This window comes from Pteropus vampyrus, unplaced genomic scaffold (genome assembly GCF_000151845.1).
Source record: "Pteropus vampyrus isolate Shadow unplaced genomic scaffold, Pvam_2.0 Scaffold77, whole genome shotgun sequence".
NCBI lineage: Eukaryota > Metazoa > Chordata > Mammalia > Chiroptera > Pteropodidae > Pteropus > Pteropus vampyrus.
Genome location: NW_011888858.1, coordinates 6229846 through 6252204, shown reverse-complemented (window position 1 = coordinate 6252204; position 22359 = coordinate 6229846). Strand labels below are relative to the sequence as shown.

The 22359-nt window shown below is 32.9% G+C and overlaps 1 protein-coding gene and 1 non-coding gene across 2 annotated transcripts in view; one reads left to right on the top strand and one right to left on the bottom strand.

The window, feature by feature from the left end:
• Positions 1–22359, bottom strand: part of FRYL (FRY like transcription coactivator) — a 249832-nt gene that overhangs the window by 70350 nt on the left and 157123 nt on the right. Inside the window, exons 18-32 of the mRNA XM_023532134.1 lie at positions 22145–22252; positions 19028–19265; positions 17937–18122; positions 17591–17677; positions 15503–15771; positions 12993–13188; positions 12071–12195; positions 10525–10582; positions 8103–8194; positions 5522–5694; positions 3778–3938; positions 3111–3221; positions 2097–2251; positions 1676–1775; positions 430–598 (exon numbers count right to left, since the gene is read on the bottom strand). Of these exons, the coding sequence (XP_023387902.1) occupies positions 430–598; positions 1676–1775; positions 2097–2251; positions 3111–3221; positions 3778–3938; positions 5522–5694; positions 8103–8194; positions 10525–10582; positions 12071–12195; positions 12993–13188; positions 15503–15771; positions 17591–17677; positions 17937–18122; positions 19028–19265; positions 22145–22252 (2228 nt within the window). The remainder of the gene's footprint in view (positions 1–429; positions 599–1675; positions 1776–2096; positions 2252–3110; positions 3222–3777; positions 3939–5521; positions 5695–8102; positions 8195–10524; positions 10583–12070; positions 12196–12992; positions 13189–15502; positions 15772–17590; positions 17678–17936; positions 18123–19027; positions 19266–22144; positions 22253–22359) is intronic.
• Positions 16117–16235, top strand: LOC111741391. The gene has a single exon (XR_002780988.1). It is a non-coding gene; the product is annotated as a 5S ribosomal RNA (ribosomal RNA).

Here is a 22359-nt window from a genome sequence, read left to right as displayed (position 1 = left end):
AGGACCTTTCCCTATGATTAAAGGTTTTACTTACAGAAAGAAACCTGTATCTTTATCCCTGCATTATATTAAATACAGGCCAGTATACGAGGTAAATACATATTAGAAGATTCAGGAAGTTCTACTGTCTACTAAAGAAATATGTTTTAAGTTGTATGTGAAGCCCTCTCTTACTTTTCTTTTTTCTTTTTCTTTTTTTCTTTCTGGGGTAGAGTGAGAAAAAGTGAGAAATTCTGTAAAGATTTCATTAATAAGACATCTAAATATCATGATAGATCAGTATTAAGAGTTTTATTGAAAAATTCTCTATATAAAGACATGTTTTGAGTCAACCTCAAATTTCATATATTGAAAATTTCCTAAAAGTAGTTCTTTAGAAATTATTGCTAATAAAGAGAAACTACTAACCAGTTCAACAATCGATCGTACCTGAGAATATGGCGAGAGTTAGCTCAGGATATGCCCTTGCTAATTCCTCAGACAACTGATAATATGAAACAGAATACAGATGCGGCAGAGGAGACAACTGGCTTAGAACTCCATCTGTTCTCTGAACCTCCAATTTGTGAGCATAGCGAAACATCTTCGGTTCCAGGATCTATGGGAATGTAATTCCATCAATTTAAGACTTCATGGGTCCTCTAAATTTCAACTATAATTAAAAAGATAAAATCTCCCAAGAAATATTTCATTTTAAAAATTATACTTTAAGAATTATACATTGTAAAGTATTTCACATGTTAATTTCTAATTCCATGAAATGTTTGCAAAATATCTGTAACTGTTTACCAGGATTTATAGTCCTTGTGTTTAATGGCAATGATTGGGGATAGTAGCACAGTCTGAAATCAACTTCAGCATCTTAATATACAATTACTTGAAAAAGACTGATCACTTTCCATCAAAAATATGACTATATAAAACATGTATAAGTGAAAAAAATCTTTAAACAGACCTTGATTAACCACAAGGAAATATGGAATATAAACTAAAAATTCTTCTTACGTTATACTATGTAAAGAGCTACACTATTGAACTTTCTTCTTAATTAATAAAGACGTCAGGGTGGAATTCCTAAGATGATCCTTACCAGAATCAGTACCACTTCACACTCTTTGGAAAATCAGTATCTACTTGAATTCTATTCTTAACCCTTGGTTAAGAGGAAAGAATCTCATTCTATTATCAATGAGTTAAGTATTATATAATAATGATATATCCATGTCTGCAAGTTGACTTCTAGGTTATGTTTCTCAGTCTAATAAAGAAAAATTATATGAGGTTATAAATAAAAGAGCTAATTACTTTTCACTTAGTTCTCAAAAAAAAAAAAAATTAAATTCGTATTCTTATCTGCTGAATAAAAATAGTTACACAAAAACCCAGGCCCCTAACCACTAAATTTTCATAAGTATTTGCACACACACAGGCACACATAGGTTTATGTAACATACATAATCTCTCTACAATATACTTCTAAACAGTTTGTATTACTTATAGACTTAAATGACCCATATTATCTTTGTCTTCTATTTCTAATGATAATCAGGAATTGATATAACACCTTGATATTAAAAATAAAACTGAACATTAGTATATTTTCAAGGCAAGAATAGATTGTTATGTTTCATAAAATTCTGAGTGAAAGGATTTTAATTAAAAATTGTTTACAAACCTGTAAAAGTTGCATAGCAACTTCATAGATGCTTCGAGAAGAATCAGCTGCTTTAAACAGTATCAGATTTAGGAGCATCACTGTGTCACACTGATAATCCCTAGGGACAAATTTTACATCTTAGGTAAGTAATGTTTAGAGGCTTTCACTGGAGTTAATAAATACGATATACAAAGGACAAGGCTGCTGCCATGCATGCAGCTGCGAAGCATATGAGGCGACTGGGTTTTTCTTTAAGGCAAAAGGTACAAAATAGATGCAACGTGATCATGATCCTTATTTGGGTTAAATTTTGTTAAGAGTTTACAGAGAGAAAATACTTGGTTTCTCAGTATTTCTGGACTAAAAGAAAATATTTTCTTTAAAAACAAACAAACAAACAAACACCTAAATAGAATATAAAACACAGAGTCTGGAGCACCTGTTCTGGAAGACATTAGCTATGGCTTTAAAGCAGCCAGCTGCCACCCTCTTTGAACCGGTGTAGCATCGATCCACAGCCCAGTACATCAGGTTGCTCTGATCTGGGTTCAGCTCCAGCAGTAATGTAACTGCTTCACAGCCCAACTGATGAACCTAAGAAAAGGTCACAAAATTGCTCAGGACAGACAGAGCAGTGTATTACTTAAATGCCTACTTCTCTACATTTTACCAAAATAATATAGTATATATATTTTTTACATTTAATCACAAAATTCAGTTTCCCTTTGTTTAACTCATTCTCATTTTACTCCGCCTGCAGAAAAAACGACATGGGTAAATTAAACTTGGTCTCCTGCTTTTTGCACAAGACTCTTAGTAATATCATTCTTTCTTCCAGCTGAGCTCTAAAGGCGGTTGATGAATATGAACACTGATTAAGTGCTTTCAGAAAACTGAATTCTTAACCTCTCCAGTTATTTTTATCAAGCTTTATTCTTGTTTTTGATAACCTAATAGAAAAATTATTCTTTGGGGAAAAAAATGTAAGTCCTATTTTAAATTGTGATGTCTATGCAATGTATAGTATGAGAGTACAAAGGGCATGGAATAGGGAGGGCAGGAAAGAATGATTAATTGGAGAGTGGTCAAAAAAAAAAAAAAAGAAAAAAGAAAAAAAAAACACCCAAGAAATTAAACATAGCAAAAAACATGTTTCTTCCTTGAAGCTCAATGTAGACTACATTAATATTTTATTTACAGACTTAGAACCGTTTTGAGATATATACATACTACTACTGTATTAATCCTTCAACATAAAAAAATGATCAAATGAGGGTGTAATAAGTTAGAAATTTCTTAGATTATGGCATCCTATTTAATTTTACATATGTTTTCTGCATATAATTCTAACCTATCTAATTTTAAAAGACTTGTTTTCAGTGGGCCATACAATAATTCCAAATAATGCAATGACGATTTATTATGAAATTTTAAGGGAATTACCAATAATTACCTTTTTGTCCAGAGAGTCCAAAATATTATCCAACCATTTGTACAAATAGCCATCTGATGAAAGTCCTACATTATCTGCAACAGGGCCACAACATAGTACAGCAGACATAGCCTTCAAACAATAATATCAGAATTACATTTAAAACAGTTAAGAGGTTAAATGCTGGTTGTTTAATGAGAAGAGGCAAGATATTTTTAGTCATGCTTATGTAACAACAATATCTTTAATTTTTTTCTGTACAAAGAAAAGCGAAATAGTAATTTTTGAAACTAGGTAATTTATTATGAATACGAAAGTACCAAAGTATCATGATACCAAATTAGACATGGACTTTGAACAGTACTAAAAGAGAAGGGAGGCAAAAAAGACCAAGAAAAAGTACTTAAGCAGGAAAAAAAACTGGTATTTCTTTGAGGCAATCCTCAGTTCTTTAAGAAAATGGCATTCAAATTTTGGGTAGATTCTGTAACTTTTTTGTATTACATTTTATGTATTTAAATAAACTTACAGTATAAATGTTTGAATATGGAAGGCAAACATACATTCTAATACTCGCAGGTACTCAGAAGAAACCTCTATCCTTTTTATAATGCCAGGCACTGAGAGACAAAAAATAAATGACTATACTCAACATAAGAAAAAAAAAATCAGATTTCTAAGTAGATACCTTTAGTGCGCAGTACTGATGTCTATTAATTTGCATATTTCTATCACTGTATCTGTCCAAGGGAGTAAACATGATGCTAAAAGGACCTGCCCAGTGACTAAACAACATAAATAGACTGTGACGAAGGCTCTGTTGAGGAAAAATACTTCTTCTCTGGTGCACTGTAAATAAAAAAATAGATGGAGAAAAAATTCATTTCCATTTCTTTTTACTTTAACATGCATGTTAACTTATTACTGAATATGTAATATTGTAAAACAGAAAAGTTTTCATTTTAACTTAACAAAAGTCTCCATAGTGATAGAAATCATTTACATACATGCAAGTCACAGTAACAAAGCTGTGGTCTATGTCACCATGTAGCACATTATGTGAGATACAGCATCTCTGCAAGCAGGATGTCATGGTAGGATCGGTGCTGCCAAGAGGCTGACACAGAGCTGGGAGGCAGAACCCTGCTTCTCCTTGGGCTGTTGCCGGCTACACGGTAAGGCTGGCTAAGACATTACCATGAACACCTCTACCTTGGTTAGTTAGTAAGAGAGGGTTTTGCAGCTGTCTTTATTAAAAGATCCTTATATGGAATCCTGACATACAGAACAAACAAAAGGGAAGCTCATTTATTTGAAGTAAGACGTGAGACCTGGCGTCCAAACCCACTCTGCTGCCTCTTGCTGATGGCGCCAGAGGAGAAATAATATAATTTGAAAACCACTCATTTAGAAGCTCTGTAAAGATTCTTTCTACTTTAAAATCCTATTCTATAAGTCCTATTGGACAAATTTTCATCAATCCTTCTTTTGGAAGAAATGCAGCAGTATCATAATGAACCAATCAATGTGAAAGTTATAGACAAGTATTTAGTAATGGACTAAATTATATCTTTACATTAGTGAGCTTCAGATCAGAATACTGAGAGGCAAAAATTAGTCTTTTCCTCTAAATAGCATCAATTGCCCCAGAAGTTCAAAACCGGGTTCATATACTTGAAATTCATGTACTTAACCAGGTGCTTACAGGATATTTTTATAAAACACAACTCTGTTCTTACTTGAAAAGTCAATGGTTTGCATATACTTTTTAAGGTAATAAAACAAGTTTGTTTTTTTTTAAGAAAGAAAAAGAAACATTTACATTGTATACCAAAAGCTATAATATATATAATCACATTTTTATGTCTTTCACTTGTAAAGAATTTATGACTTTTTGAAATAAAATTGCATATTTCAATATTTTAGTGCCTAAACCAGTACCTGGCATACAGTATGGGTTCAACGACAGGCACACATCTGTTAAAGGAATCAATCAGTAACACAGTATCCTTGTGATACTTTACGTCTACGGTGCTCGCTCGGCAGCACATACACATCTATGGCCTACACGCTCTCCATTATTCAAAAGCATCTTGTTAATTCTATTCTCAATTACCATTTGGAGCATTACGTTCTTTGCTCATTGAGTCTAGAAGAAGTTTGTCCAAAGAGCTTATTCTACTGATTTCTTCACATTTTTGTGTTAGTGTCTTGATTGTCATTAAAAATCCATGTTGGGATGCTTTTTGATTTCTAATCACTGACACTAATTCAAAGGTAAAACAAACTCTTGCCATACATGTTATGCTGACACATTTTTCCAGTATGTCCACAACTTGTTTTATCCACTTAGATTATAGAACTTCAGGGGAAGAAAAAAATATGATGGTCCCTTAATATTCAATAATGGTTTAAGAAACTGAAAATCATACCTGGAACATTCTGAATGATATTCGCCACTAAGGCACTAAAATGGCATCGTATATCCTTCAGTGTGTCAGAGTCTTTTTCATTTTCTGCTTCCAGGAGTTGTCTCGTTAAGTCTACATACTCCAGCAAAGTGTTGTTGAGGAAATGTGTTTCATTATCAAGGCCACCACTTGCACTGAAAATATTGAAGAAAAATAAATGATAAAGAAAATGTGATTTTAAACAATAATTTGAATCAAAACAATTCCCTAATAATCAAAATCAGAACTTTGCATGGTCATGGTTGTGTGTAACTTAACATACAAAAATAAAACGAACATGATTTTGGCTTACTTGATATAAAAATAAATGGTGCTTCTTAATTAAAGAATCACTACTGCAATTTATATTATTCAATTCCATATCTAACTATTCTGAATACTGAATGTTATTCCCTCTTTGTCAAAATATATAGCTTTTCAAAATAAGGAAATAAGGAGGCATATGGGATAGGCAAGATCAGTTTAGAAAGGCAGAAAGAGGAAAGACTAGTTCTATACGTTCTCATAGGTGCCATGCATATTATTATACCTTTAGCAGTCAATCAAATATCCATCAGGTACTTATTCTCAGCAAGATTCCTGGGTAGGTATTATTTGGGATGCAAAAATATAAGAGAATTCAAGTAAGACTGTTGGTTTTCAAATCTTCTGTCTAGACCTATGGATTTGCCTCAAGAATCTCTGCAATAAGATTCTCTTGGAATCAAGAGCTCTGTGACTAGAACTTGAAATCACTGACTGGAAGGGGGTCACATTTGGTTAGTGTCAGAAGTCTTGGATTCCAGTCGTGTTTCATCAGTTATTAAGTATGTGACCAATATCTACTTCAGAGAATTTTAGTAAGATTATAAATGTATTACTATATATGAAAGGCCCAATAAACTATTAGCACTACAAAAATGATTAGCTATTACATTTATATTTATTTTGGTTAACTGTTATATTTGAAAAGTACTTCTAAAATGTATGATTTTAAAAGTAAAATTAAGTTTTTACTAGTTGTGAATAGCTTCTTATAAATATCACAATGGTTCTACAGCATATTAAAAAAAATCAGTCTATAACAATAAAAATGTTTAATAAATCCATGATGAAAATGTTTCCTTTATTCCCTAAACAGGTGTTTGTAAATTCTAGGTCATGACTTATTTGTGAATGGGAAACTAATTTAGAAGATTGCAACCTGACCCAGAATAAAACATTCATTCATTTAAGAAATATTTATTGACCACCTACAATGCACACGAGATTGACTGGGTGAACAAAACAAATATTCCTGCCTTCTTGGCATTCAGAATTCATCTTTTTTTTACTTAACCAAGGAAATAAAAAGTCTGTAACAGCAACAGTCTTATATTCCTTTCTCTTAAAAGAACAGAATCAAAACACACAACTGTGTTCAAAACCATGACTGCTCAATAATGAGTACAGCTTTTGCAGTTAAATTTTTAAAATACCAACACCTTGCAGTTCCCCAAAACAGTATCATTCAAAGATTCTTCATTCAAATAACATTAAAAGCAACCAAAAAAGGAAAAAACAAACAAACAAATAAGATTCAGATGTGAATTAGATTAATTTTTTTGCATCAAGCCCAGCAAGTTTCAAATTTACTTTTCCTAACTTGACCTGTTTTATTTTTCTGGAGGGCAGAACAAAGAATAATGTTTTTTTCTTTCTTTTCAGTCACTTTTAATTTAGTGTAAAGCAATGGTTTAAATTCTCTTGATTAAAGCTCTACGTTAAAAGTACTTGTCAAAAGCATTTGATGCTAACTATGAAAGGTGTTAGGTATATTAAGTAATGCTAAAGTAACAACACTACAATTGTTTGATTATTAACATATCTTTTTTCACGATCTCTTTTCAGTTAACTGTTTTGGAAATGGTTAGTTCCAATTTTTTTCCTTCTTCAAGGGTCAGGCAACATCATTACCTTCCTTCCTAAGGAAATAGTTATTTCTCAACAAAAGCTGATGAAATTTTCCTCAGGGGGCTGGTCTTAGTGTCAGATGCCTTTACTGTAGAAATAACTCCAGGTTTTATGTTTTCATTGATGAGGGGTAAAAACGATAATGAATAATGTCTGTGGATTTCATATTTTTTCCCAAGCAGAAAAGATTAACAATAGATTAAAATAAATTTGCAAACCTTATTATGTTAAGTCTTTAAATATATGATTTTCACAAGTCCAGAAGAAATAGATCTTAAAAATGAGGCAAGAAAAAGTTAAATCAGTCAGTAAAAAAAGAGGCTACTGTCCACTTGCCTGGATTACTAGATTCCAACAAATATCAAAATTGTAGGAACATTACACCCAGTTTTTGCCTAAAGCAAACAAGTAGTGGTGGTAGATTTTTTTCATAAATTTTTTAGACCATCAGTTAATTTCCTGGATGAAACTTTGACTACTAAATAATGTTTACAACGAGGCAGACAAGTTTTTTTGTTGCAAAGGTGCTTTTGTTTTTCGATATTTCATGAGAGAAAAAATACATTTCCTAATCATTTCGAAGTTTTAAAAATCGAAATCCAATACTGACCTGTGACTAATGACACCAGCATCTGCCAGCAGTTCAAATATTCGTACCAGCTGTACTCGTAAAATATCTCGACGCCTGCGCCGTTTCATATTCTATTCCAAAGATACAAAGATATTAATTAAAAATCCTTCAGGGAAGTTGACAGAAAACTTACTGGTATAACCTGGAAAGAACATTGTGAATGTCCTAGTTTTAGAGTTTATCAAAATTATTTTGGTTGTGCAATGTAGATTTCAAGCACTCTGGTAGCTGTTGCATCAAAGAGATATGTGTGGACAGGTTGAAATTAATGAGTCAAATAAAACCATAAACAAAAGTTTCAGTGGTGAGACCCCTCGTTTGGTGGGAAAATAAAATTCTACAGTTACTTTTAGGGAAAATAAAATTCTACAGTTACTTCTAATCTCACAATTTTAGAAGAACTGAAGCAGTTAATAAAATGTTGTCTTTGAATGACAAAGAATCCCTAAGATATTCCCAAAAACATGACAGAAGGGCAGGGAAAATATCACAAAGGAGACTGAAGAAACCCCACAGATTTTGCTCATGCCAATATTTTCCATTTACCAATGAATTTTGACACAAAAAAATAAATACAAATAAAAACAAAAGAAAAAATTTATTTGATCATTATGGTAATAATAAGTGTCATTGTCTCACTAGGGCCAAATTACTAATACCTAGAATAATAGCTGTAACATCTCAACTTGATTCTGCTTCTTATAGGAACTCATATAGTATATTAAGATATAGATCTCCTACATCACTATCTTCTATAGCTCATTATTTTATTTATGATGAAATTTTCCCAATACAGAGCAATTGAAAATATATTTATTACTCTTTCACTTTTGTGTCCATGATCTAATTTTTTGCCTTCCACAAGTAGGCCAATTTACTGATAATCAATTCATTAAATTTTTGTATCTTTTAGCTCTTTGGAAAGTTCATAGCAATTCCTATTGAACTGGATGGCTTCTCAACAGTCTTTGAGGATTTCTGTAAAGTTGCAGTTGGCCTGTGTTCATTCTGTCTCCATAGAAAGATTGTGACTTTAAAGTTCTCAAAATATATCTAACATTCAAGGCAATTCACTGTATATATCTATTCAATTGCCATGATGACTTTTTTCCCCCTGGATTTCAGGAGTATAAATACTGCCACTAAATTTTGTTTCCAAATTCCACTTTCCTCTAATTAATCATCCTGTAACTAACATGATCATTCTGAAACAAAAGTCTAATCAATTACAAAATGGGAATACTATCACTACTCTATAGAGCTCTGTTAAAGAAAGGGAGTGAAGGATTACAGATGTTGTTTTAAAGTCTCTCAAAGAATAGCTACTATCACCATCTCCCTCTCCTGATTAAATTCCTCAATGGATCTTTGACACTAACAGCAGTGATTTTCAGTGTTCTACACCAGACTCATCCACGGTGCTTATTTAAAAAAAGAAAAGGATTCTGGGCTCCACTCTAGAAATTCTCATTCCATAGGCTCAGGATCCTGTAATTTTTAGCAGGTCCTCCAGGTAATTTTCAGATTCCAGTGCCTTTTGGGGGCCAATGGTCTACTGAATAAGGTTTAGACCCGGCACCTTCCATGAGATAGTTCCTATCTTGCTTTCTTGCCTAATCAATCACTTTCCGCCTCATATAATCACACAAAAGAATCTGCAATGTCCAAATTCTTTTATAAAGTTTGCAAATGCTTTTCATTCGCCTAGAAAGTCTTTCCCTTGCTTGTCCACTGGGAATATCCTTCAAATTTCACTTTGAATATCAGTACTTCATATAATGCCTGCTATTAGCCGTGAGCACAGTCGGAGGCTTTCTCTTCTGCAGCTTATACAACCTATAATCTATGCTTTATTCCAGTGTGTAATACATTGTTATAATTATGATTGACATATCTGTTCCACTAGATCTGTGGTTTCTAAGAGCTGCTCAGAACCTGATACATTATCTGTAGATTTGGGGATCTAGACGTGTGACTGGCAAAATATGGCCCACTGTTCTCTAGTACTGTAAAGAAAGTTTTATTGGAATATGACCACACTCATTTGTCTAGTAGATTAAGCAGCAAAACTGAGTAGTTGAAACAGAGACAGTATGGCCTGCAAAGTTGAAAATATTTACTATCTGGCCTTTTACAGAAAAGGTTTGCCGACCCCAATCTAGACCTGTCTTCGCTATAGCTGGAGCAATTTAACATCTGTTTTACACGCGTTTCTGCATAAGATCTCCTGTGGGGGTTGAAAAAATGAGTTCTGTATATTTTTTTTAAAATGGTGAAAACTGCACTAGGCAATCTTTTACTTATTTACTTCTGAATTTCTAACTGTTGGTATAACATGTATAATAAAGAAGGCAAGTATTTGCTGTATCAAAATTTAACAATAGAAAACCACACAGCTTACCTCTGGCCTTCTTTCGAGTGCTTCTTTAATTATGGGATGCAATTCCTCTATTAGTTCCCTAGAAGAAAAATGATATACTGTACATTCTTTTAATTAATAGCTAAAAACAAATATAATTTGACATCTAGTGCAAATATGTTAATATTAATATAAGGAGGTATACTGACAAATGTTAACCCTAATCCTAGTGTTTTAAATACAATTTTTATTGTTTTGTTTTGGTTATAGAATAACACATGCACACTGCAGAACATTTAGAAAGAAGAAAAAATGGTATAGGCCATTTATTTTAATTTGTAGAGGTAAGTACTATTAATATTTCTGTTCAATCATTTTGTAGTGCATATACGTTTTACAAAGTTGAAACCCTATCATATATAAAATCATATCCTTGTTTAAATTTACTTAACACTAGCATAATCACTTTAATGTGTCATTAATTAGATCATAATATTCTATTACAAAGGTGAGATACCATAACTTTCTTAACCATTTTCATTTATTACAAATTAGTTAAATTTTATCTAATTTTTCTTGTTACAAATACTGCCTCAGTGAACACCTTTGTACATTAATCTTTGTACTCATTTCTGATGGTTTCCTTAGGATTAATTCTTACAAATCAAAGGATATGAACATGAACATGATAATTTTATCTTTGCTTATATCTTGATTTTAAATTGAAAATATGCTCATTTTGGAAGACTGGGAAAATACAAAAAGCATAAGAAGAAAATAAAATCCATTTGCAATTTTATCATCTACAGAAAACTATCGCAGACATTTAAGGTATTTGCCTCAAAATTATTTCCATTTATGGGAATTTGTTTTTTCAGAAGTTGAGATCATTTTTGTATCCCATTTCTTTCCATTTGCACGATAGTGTATTTACTTGTCTTAAAATAATCTTCTAAGACTTCATTTATAATGAATGCTATCCCTCACCTATAGACTTATTACAATTTATTAACCTATTTTCTGTCGTGCATGTTAGTTGGGGACAAAATATCAAATACCACCTCTTATCAATGGAGGACAAACTCAAAATAATAAATTCAGGGCCCAGAGGACAATAACAAAGCAGAACCTCAGGCATTAAAAAAAAAGGACTTCCTTCATTAATATCAAAAACATCAAAAATATCAAATATGTACATATTTTTTAAAAAATAATCTAATTCTCTTAAACAAGGGGAAAACCTGTAGTTTTAACCAACAAGTCAAGATTATAAATACATTCACTATAAATAAATTAGGTAGAAAAATATTAAAGATTTGCACAGTACTTTATTACTAGAACATATTTATACATTGTATGTATTTGATTTTCATAATCATTCCGTGAAGAAAATAAAGTAAATCTTATTTACTCAGTCAAAATGAGGAATAAAGCCTCAAATAAATTAAACAGTTTGTTAAATGTTACATGACTAGTTTACTGGTAAAAGGACTGATATGCAACTGTCCTGATAATAAGTACTCTATCACATCTTCTCCCCCTAGCAGCCATGTTTACTTTTTAGGGCACAGAGAAAACACATAATTACCTAAACGCTCCTGGGTTGGTCCTGCCAAGACCTAGAACAAGGGACTCTGTGATTTCCATGCTCTCAGAGCGCATCATTGGAACTATGTGCTTAAACAAGGACGAAGGGGATGGGATTCCAATAATCTGGAAAAAAAAATTATATTTATAGCACCTACTAACGATAATACATCCAACTAAATAACTTGACATTTCAACAATATTTGGTCAAGGAAAGTGGATAGATGAATGGTGCTTCAAAATTCTCCTGTGTGTGCATAACTTTAAAAGGTTAAATAATTTGTCCAATGCCTCACTGCAAGTTCATTAACAGAACTGGGTTTTGTGGGTCTCTTAATTTCTTACAGATATTCATTATAATATACTACACCATCATCAAATAGTCTATGTCTTTTGATCCAGAAAAAAATATGAGAACAAAATTACTAAGTCATCAGTGTTAAAGTCAGATACCAGGTGCTACGTTTTCTCAATTTTCTTCAACCATCTCATAATATCTGTGTCATTTCATGAAGACTATATAAGTGTCCTTATCAAGTATCACTTGTATCACTACATAATTTAGGGAACTTCTAAAAAGATATTTAATTATTTAAGTCATTCCTTTTGTATACTGAGAAGTGTGAGAACTACAGAAAATAGAACAAGAGAAAATAGGGATGAAAATTCCTTTAAGAATATTCATTCTGATGAATTTAATTAGCATGGTCCTTTTTCCCTGAAGAAAAACTATATATATCATTAATTCCAATTAGGAATCCATAAAAACAGTAATGAGATTTCTTAAACTATTTTTTTTTCATTATTCGTACAAGCAACTAATACACTTTTCAACCAAGTTACTTTATTATCCCGGTAAATAAATTTTAAAACATTACTTCTCTGGTGCCATTCAGATTCAATGGCAGATCTGGAAAACTTACTTTAGAATCAATGCTATAGCCACTGTCAGGGGTAGACGCCAGCGTCTCAGGAGGGGAGCACCTCACAGACCCTGTAGACGTTGAAGATGATGTGGATGTTGCTGCACTGCAGCAGAGAAGTAGATAATTTCTCCAGAGGCCAATGTATGAGTCACTGCTTGTGGTCGTATTTACTTTCTTAGCATTGATGGGGCTACTAAGAAAAAAAGAAGAGAAAAAAACAGGTAGATATAAATAATACAACACGTTTTGAAAAGTCTTTTTTTTAATTAATGCTAAATTCCTATCAATTTAGAGGAGATGGTTAGCATAAAGTTTTTATAAATACTACTAAATCTTTGTGGAAGGATATAAAATACAAATGAATAAGCTACTAGACCTAAAATTAAAATATATTACAGGATCATTTTAACATTATCTCTTATTCCTATGACTAAAGTTAATATTTTATCAGGCCATATTCTATAACTTATTATACATGCTCAATTTAGAAAAAAAATAAAAAAACACAATGAAAATCACATTTAATCCTTCGAGGCATCTTCAATTCATATACATGTATACAAACGCATAAATATGTCTTTTAACTTATAAAAATTGAATAATTTTATTTTTTTGTTTTGTACCTGCTTATTATACTTAACATAGATTTCAAACACATTCCATATAAATTAAGATACTTCCAGGACATCATTTTTGTATGCTCTATCATTATAGAGATTATGCTGATTTAGCCAAGCTTTTATTGTTGAACATTTTAGCTAATAGCAAATTTTCCCTATTATACACAATACTACACATTTAAATATACACCTACTTATAAATTTAACTATTTATAAATTTATAAATAAGTATATATTTATTTACCAATTTAATTATTTTCTTGGGTAAATTCCTGAAAGTAGAATTGCAAAGTCAAAAGAATATCCTCATTTTAAAAGCTCTGTCAAATTTCTCTTTTTAAAGATTAGACAAACAAAATATTTTGAAACTATTCTATAAATCTTTCCAAACACCAAAATTCTATGGAGATTAAGGACTGAGAGCGAAACAAAAACAGGAAAAATACTAATAGACAAATACTAAAAGTCCTTGCCTTGATGCATAATGCATACACACCACCTCATTAATTCATCAACAGTGACTTAGTATGTTAGAAAATGTTCAGAAGACTTGTGACAGCAGTAAAAATAAAAACAAAAACCTGTAAAAACTCATTACTATCATGTTTGCTACGGAGATATACAATAAAGAAACAAATAAAATAATGTCAGATGGTGCTAAGTTTGATGAAGAAAAAGGGCAAAGGGGGAGATAGAGAATGGTGGTAGGTGAGGGACTTAGAATTTAAAATATGGTAATTAGAGGAGACTTAAATAAAATAAGGTCATAAATTTTACACTAGGTGGCAAGTGTCACTTGCCATTTAAAAAAGTAACACCCAATACACAATACCTGAGAATGTACATAGATATATAATATTTAGCCTGTATATATAAAAACACCAAATACTTATATATATTCAAATACAAAAGAAGGAATGATTACTCTGGTTTGGAGATATAAGAGAGGGCTTTAAGAACACGGTGGGATTTGAGATGTGTCAGATGCGAACATGCAGGGGCTAGAAAAAACAAAGCCATTATAGGTTCATGTAAACAAACACTCAAAGAATGAGAACTATAGACCACATTTCATTAACTTTGAGAAGTTTGTTTTGGTTCCAACATAAGAGTACATGAAGACCGCTGATATAAAAGAAGGAAAAAAGTACAGACTCTCTAAGCCAGGTTTAGAGAGACTTTAACGTGAGCCTAAGGTGTTAGGTTTATCCAGGTGTTGGATTTATATGGGCAAGTTATATGAGAAGACTCATTGCATGCAATCTGATCAATGGCATGCTAGATAAGATAAAATCAGGAATTCACACTTAGGTTCAAAAATTATATTCTGTATTTAAGGGCAAGAAGAAATGAACATAGATTATAATGACCTTGGTCAACACTCCATCACATTACTAGTTACTCCAAATCTTTACTATTACCCTCAAAACTACAATCTAATTCCATTATATCACTAATATCAGCAAATGGCCTTCTGTATGTCATCAGGAAAACAGGTCACTGAGGTTGGTTTCTCTTTACTTCTCACCTTTTATCTACAAATTTATCTATATTCACATCTATATCCTTCTTTTAATACCTCAACATTCTTTCACTCAGCACAGATTCACTGGACACATGTTAGATAACAAGCACTATGTAATTAAGTAAACTAACAATTACCATTTGATGATACATGTAAAGGACGAAAGGCTCATGAGACTATACCCTTTGCAACTTTCATCTCCCTCCTTAATCCATATGTACATTATGGCATGTTATTTATGGGATTTCCAATTCACATAACTTTTTAAATACATTATGAACTGAGAGTCCACACATTTTTAAATACTTTATGAACTGAGAGTCCACACATTTTTTTAAATTTACACTAGGAAAATAACTTACTTTATGTCAACCTGTGGGGACAACAACTGAAGTCTGGTATATGCAAACATCCAAGCATAGCTCAGAGCTGTGGAGCAGTGTTTTGGGAGGTTTTCTTGCTTTAAAAAACTGGAGAGACTTATAATCCATGGGTCTTGGCCTTGGGTCACATGTGCAAATATCCATATGTGTGATGGACTAATCACATCAAACTGGTGGCTAATAGGAGAAGAGTTCCATTCTACTAACATCTGTAAATCTATTGAGCTAGGGCAATACAGCAAAGTAGTCTATGTAGAGAAAAAAAATAATTGATTATTGCACATATCAATAACTTTCAAAGTTTTACCACATAAAGTGCTTTAAACTATCAGTGGCCTGTTGATAGTTTCCAGAACAGAGGTTCTAAAATGGGTGACATGAGGTCCAAGATGGAACTAAGACACTAGTGATTTCCTGAAACTGCACGTTAAGGTTTCTGTGCATGTGCGTACCTGCATTTTTCTAGAGATTCCATAGCTTACATTAGTCTCAAAAGGATCTATACATCAAAAAAATTAAGAACTGCTATTTATATAATTTGAATATACAACTTCTGTAGATAACTCAAAAATGAACCATTATATTTCATGATGGTCTATGGCCATGCCACCCTGAACAAGCCCGATCCCATCTGATCTCGGAAGCTAAGCAGGGTCAGGCCTGGTTAGTACTTGGAAGGGAGACCACCTAGGAAGACCAGGTGCTGTAGGCGTAAAAAATTAAAAAAAAAAAAAAAAATTTTTTTTTTTAAAAATAAGGGATTGTAAGCTGACAAGGTCCTTGCAAGCTGTGAGGTCAACCAAGGGTTGCCTCACCTAAAAAAAATGAATGAATGAATGAATGAATGAATGAACAAACAAATAAATAAATAGAAATCTAAAAAAAAAATAAAAAGTCATGCTGATGTGCCCCATATATGCCTAAATGGACCAGACTGGAAAATGGGCTCCTCTCCAGAGGTACACATTCCTAAATATTTTGCTCAATGATTTTCCAAGCTTATACTGAAGAAAAAGATTTTTCTTCAGAGCAAATTATATTTCATTCAGACAACAAAAGCTGAACGGCCTTAAACTGAACAGAGGCTCAATTCACTTGACCATTCAACTGATATTTATAAAGTACCCACTCTGAGCCAGGTACTAAGTGCTTTAGGCACTTAGAGAGTCAGCCATCACTCTTTTTGTTGGTATAATTCATGGTTAATCATCTAAAACAGAAGGATTTAAATTGTACAGATTTATAATCACCTCTTAGGTTTATGGAGTTTTATTATTATTTCTCTTGGTTTTACATAACTTATGAGTTCTAAGAACCAAGTGTTACACAGAAAGCACATAAACCTCTTGCCCATGTATTACAAAACAGGAAGAAAAAATTTCAAGTAGTAAAGTTTGATAGTTATTCTTACATCCATCTTGAAATCTTAATATATGACTTTTTGTTGTTGTTCGAACCAAACTAAGCAAGTTTGCATAAGCTTTCTTAGTAACGTAAATAAAAAATGAAGTAGTTTTCTTCATTTTAATGAGACAAATCACATTATGACTCTGGCATAAACACTAAAATATTTACTCCATTGCACTTAAACTTATGTAGCAAAGCAAACAAATACACTTACTGAAGGCAAAGTGCCATTTTTTGCTCCAAATTTCAACAAAATCTCTTCATATTATTTTAACCAGTACATATGTCAAAAGTTCTATATGTTATAACAGCAAATAGCAGTTGATGGTAATATCAGACTTTAGAAAAACTGAGATTGGAAAGATTGGAATTTTACGAAGATAAAATATTTTTATTGCTATGAGGAAGTATACTAACTATGGAAATAAACTAGTGCCACTTTTTTAAAGTATTTTTTTTTATTTTCAAAGTACATTAGTTTTCAAGAATACTTTGTTATGAATTACATTTGTAAAGGAAATTCATGTGTGTGTGTGTGTGTGTGTGTGTGTGTGAGTGTGTGTGTGTGTTTGTGTGTATGACTTAAGTTCCAAAACAGGACTGAATAATATTCAGTCATTACAATCATTACATTACAGTTACAGAAATCATTACAGTTACCTGATCGGCGCCAGTGAGATGTATGAAGCTCTCAAGAATAGATGGGCTCAGCCTGTCCATCACATCTATGGCTAATTCATCATCACCCTATAAAAAAGATATCAAATGCCTAAAAAATTTTAGGAATGTTCAAGAAAACTGGCCAAACCTAATTAAACATTAAAAATTCACTTTAGTACTATTTGTTACAAATGGAATCGAGGGCAGGTGGGTTAGTTTAGTCCCAGTCAAAAAGACCGTTATAAAGTTATACCTGCATGGGAGCAACAGAAATGTAATAAAGATGGACAAAAGGATAGTTTTTAAGTACTTTCATTAGAAGCTAAATGAAATACCGAAATCTTACCTTAGGTATTTCCAAAAGTGCAAATAAAGCCCGTATTTCTCTAAGGACACTGACGGCTAATCTCCTAGTGGCAGGTCGACTGCTACAGAGAATGACAAGAGCAAACCCTTCGACCACATGGAATACACTGGAATACGGGCTCCTTTCCAGAGGAGGGGGATGAGAAGCTCCATTAGCTACACCATGCTTGAAAAATGAGTAGAAGTTAAAAATAAAAAGTTTAAATGTATATAGGGACATTCCAGTAAAACAATTAATAAAGAATTTATGGCTACAGAAATTATGGCTACAGGTTTGCCCCAGCTCAAGCAATTTAAATAATATTTAATTTATAAAAATTAGTAATAGTACACAAAAGTGAAAAAAAGCATTTAATTGGCAGTCTAAACATGAATTCTGTACCTAATTTCTATCATTCTCCGGCTACTTTGCAACCTTGGAATTGACACTATTAATCACTCTTGGTCTAACATTTCTGTGTAGAAAATGAGGGAATTAGTTTGCATCCTTTGTACTCAAAGTGAGGACCGGAAGCATGGCGTCACCTAGGAGCTAGTAAGAAACAGACTCTAAACCCTGGAGATTTGTACGCTCATTAAAGGCTGAGAAGCTGGGTTGGCTTAGATGAGCTGGCTCTAAAATTCCAAGGTTCTGTGACTTACACATTAACATAAATCAAAAATTTGAGCACCTTCTATGGTTAAAGAAGCATATATACTGTATATGTGAATCAGGGACTGGTACCAAGGATATACCAATCAAATAACTCACATGGAAGGCTATCAAAAAGTTTTTATTATACCAGTTTTAAATATATTGGAAACAACCAAAATGTGAGCTAGAATTGCTTCTACTTTCTACGTTTATTCAAAACTCCTTGTTATCAATAGAAGAGGTTGGAAAGGTTTGAACACACAAACATATATTTAATACATGAACTACAGGAAAGATCTGTTTAAGGGATTGTGAACATTTTAAAAGTAAATAAAACTAATACAAGTATTAGTTTTTAATAAAGTCAATACATATTAACACCATTGGTCATTCACCACTGCCCACATACAAAGGGATAATACGGAAGAATTTGGTACCTGTGAGTCCTGGTTTTTGTTATGCATTTGAGTTGCTTGTTTCCACTGATTTATTAATTGTACCAACATCTTTACAGCATTATCAAGAAGTGTGGGATGGACATCAGTCACTTCACGAACAATAAAATAAACAAATCCTGAAAGAACATCCTCTCGCCAGTCTGGAAAATCAAGCATTAGTGCCTGCAGTGTGTTGAAAGCCAGAGCACGCAGTTCTTCATCCATATGAATCGTGAGCCTACCAAGAACAAAATTCCATTAGCGAACCTCAAAACCCTTCCAGATTTATCATCTACAACTTAAAACTAATAACTTAAAAAATATGTCCTCTTAATTGGTTTGCAAGAAGTATGAAGATAGAAACCAATGTTCACTTTTTGTGCTATATCAATCTTCGTGCTAGTCTATATTCATTTGTTTAAATTCACATATCTATTAATTAGTATTTTTACTATAATTCAAAATAATAAGTTTGATCATAGCGCAAATGCTATACTTAAGAAAATACAGATTGACATATAAGAATTACATTTAAAAATACTTTAATTCTTAAAATATCATGTTATCCTACAATCAATCAAAAATGATATCGAATCATAATATCTTAGCACTATCTCATATTTATTTGGTCCTTTACTACCACTGGAAAGGACATGTTTTATCTCTTATCATTCCTTTCACGTTGCTGAGGTTTACAGTTAAATATAAGATGGCTGACTGTAAAAAAGGAAATAGAACAAATCAAGATGGAATCATTTTAACTGAAATAATTCTTGAAGGTAGAATGAGAGAAAATTTAAGAACAACATCCTACATGGGGAGTGTCTAGAATAAAATGGGGAAAAAAGTGTCGAAATAACACATAAGTCCTTAAAGGTAGTCTGTCTAAACAAATGAGAGGTTACACGAAATTGCCTTTTAAAGACATCAAAACAATATGAGGACATGAATATAAAGTAACAGAACATAAAAGAGAATGATAAACAAGGAAACCAGGAAAGATAGCTGTAGTAGTGAAGTTACCAGTATATGTCATATGAATAAGAGTTAGTTTCTGATTTGAGGCTGAAGAGGATTAGTGATAGACCATACTAAGAAAAATGCATCAGAGTCAGAAACAGCCTGAATGAATAAGATAAGTAGGTAATATTAAAAATAAGCCACAATTACACGCTGGAAAGCTGGGAAGAGGAAGAGAGCTGTGTGGTTTAGGGGAAAGGAGATATCACAGTCTTCACTCTGCCAAACTCAGTTCCAGTCTTCACTAAGCCAACCTTCCACTCACAATGAGACTGAAGAGAAAATGTATTACAGCTAGACAGACTTGGGAGTAAGCCACCAAGCAGCAGCCGCTACAGCCGGACATCAGAAATATCATACAGGGTCAGATTAAGGATCTCTAGCCCAGTATGCTGTCTCTGATAGAGGCACCAAGGGAGATACTGTTGGAGAGGATAACTACTATATGATGATGACTTTAAAGGTTATTTCAACATCCTTTAAATTCATAAACATGTAAATATCCATCTTATACCCATCTCTGTGACTCAAGAGTATAGACGCATGGGGAAAACAACAATGTAGCCTGGCTAATTTGAGGCAAGGGAACCAATTAACTTTCCTTAGAGACGGCATGCAGATCTACAAATTTACAATGCATCTTTGTTTTGTTGGTTTGCTTGCTTTGTTTTAAAGTAATCAATATCTGGACATCACGATTGCAAGTGAGAAGAATAGGGGACAAAATAGAACAGGCTTTAGAATCTTTCTTTCTGCTGAATGAATTAATAAATGAATATCATAGGGGAAAGAAGCAAAGTAAATAGCAAAGCAAACTGTCATTCACTTTTCAGATGTTTTCTCCTTCACGAAACACCCACATCCCTGCCCCTTGTAGATGCAATTTTATACTGGTGAGGGATATGGGGTCATCAACCATAGAGATGGGGTGAGTTAAACTGAAGTGGGGGGAGCAAAAGTGCTTTCCTAAGGAACAGCATTATAAATAATTTAACTTTTTCCTCTATAATGCTGACATGGACTTGGCAACTGTACAAGCTAATTCACAAAAAAATTAAGAGAGAGCGGGAAGGGATGAATTCATCTTATAGTGCAAAGTTTCGAAATAACTCCCTTCCCCAACTCATAATCCTGAAAAGAGATAAATACCACTCTATCTCGGATGCAACAGTTGAGCATAGGGTTGTGCATGGGTGTGTGGAATGCTAGGTATTCTCAAGAAAGAGGTAGAAAGGGTTGCTGGAGCTGTCTATGAATTAATTGTTTATTCATTGTGAATTTAACTTAAGACTTGGTGATAAGTGCCTAGCAGCCAGTAAACAACTTTCGGTATAGGCAGTATCACTGCTCTCTGCTAGTCACTGTACCCGGTTTTCTGTTTAGGGCAGGGCTAGTAAACTATGGCTCAAGGGCCAAATCCAGCCAGGCGCCTCCTGGGACAGTCATGCCTGCTCCTTTACATGTTGCCTATGACTTCTTTTGCACTAAAAAGGCAGAAACCAGTAGTTGTGACAGAGACCATAATCTGCAAATCCTAAAATATTTATTATCTGAGCCTTTATCGAGGGGATTCTTAACTACATCAACAAAGTGGATTTTCAACCTAATTAGGTTTGGGAGCTAGTATTTAAGTTTGGTTCATGTTATTTACTCATTTTATAGATTTATGACATGGCTAATAGAGGAAAGAGAGACAAAAACTTCAACCCCGCAGGTACTGCAATAGAATGAAAAAGTGAAAATGAGACCACCACCCTAGGTGCTAAAGAAATGATCGTTGGAATAAACACAATAATTGTCTAATGGGCATCTTCACACACTGATAATGCCCACAGGTTAAGGGATAATGCGTTATATAAATCTCGGGAAGTATTACTACCCAGAAAGCTAGGGAGCTGAAAATTAAGATTTGTAGTGGGGAGAATGTGTTTAACAAAACATATAAAACAAAATGGGAATTTAGAAAGTAAATCAAATAGAAGATTAAAAAGTCTTTATTATTACTCTTTTAGTGATAATAGTAACAGGGCTGTGCTGGAAATTTAAAGGAATCAATAGAGATAAAAATCAACATAGCAAATAGTCATTCTCATTTACCTTGCCAACAATTCGATGAGATCAGTTCTGCTCATACCATCAGGAATCAACCTTGGAATAGCAGCAATACAAGTTCTAAACAAATCAATTTTGGGTTTTCTTTCTCCCCTGAAAAATATATCACAACAGGACTTAATAAGTATATCACACATGCCAGACAATGAAAGCCAAGTTAGAAAAATAACGACAGAAAATAGGAGCCCACCCCACAAAGT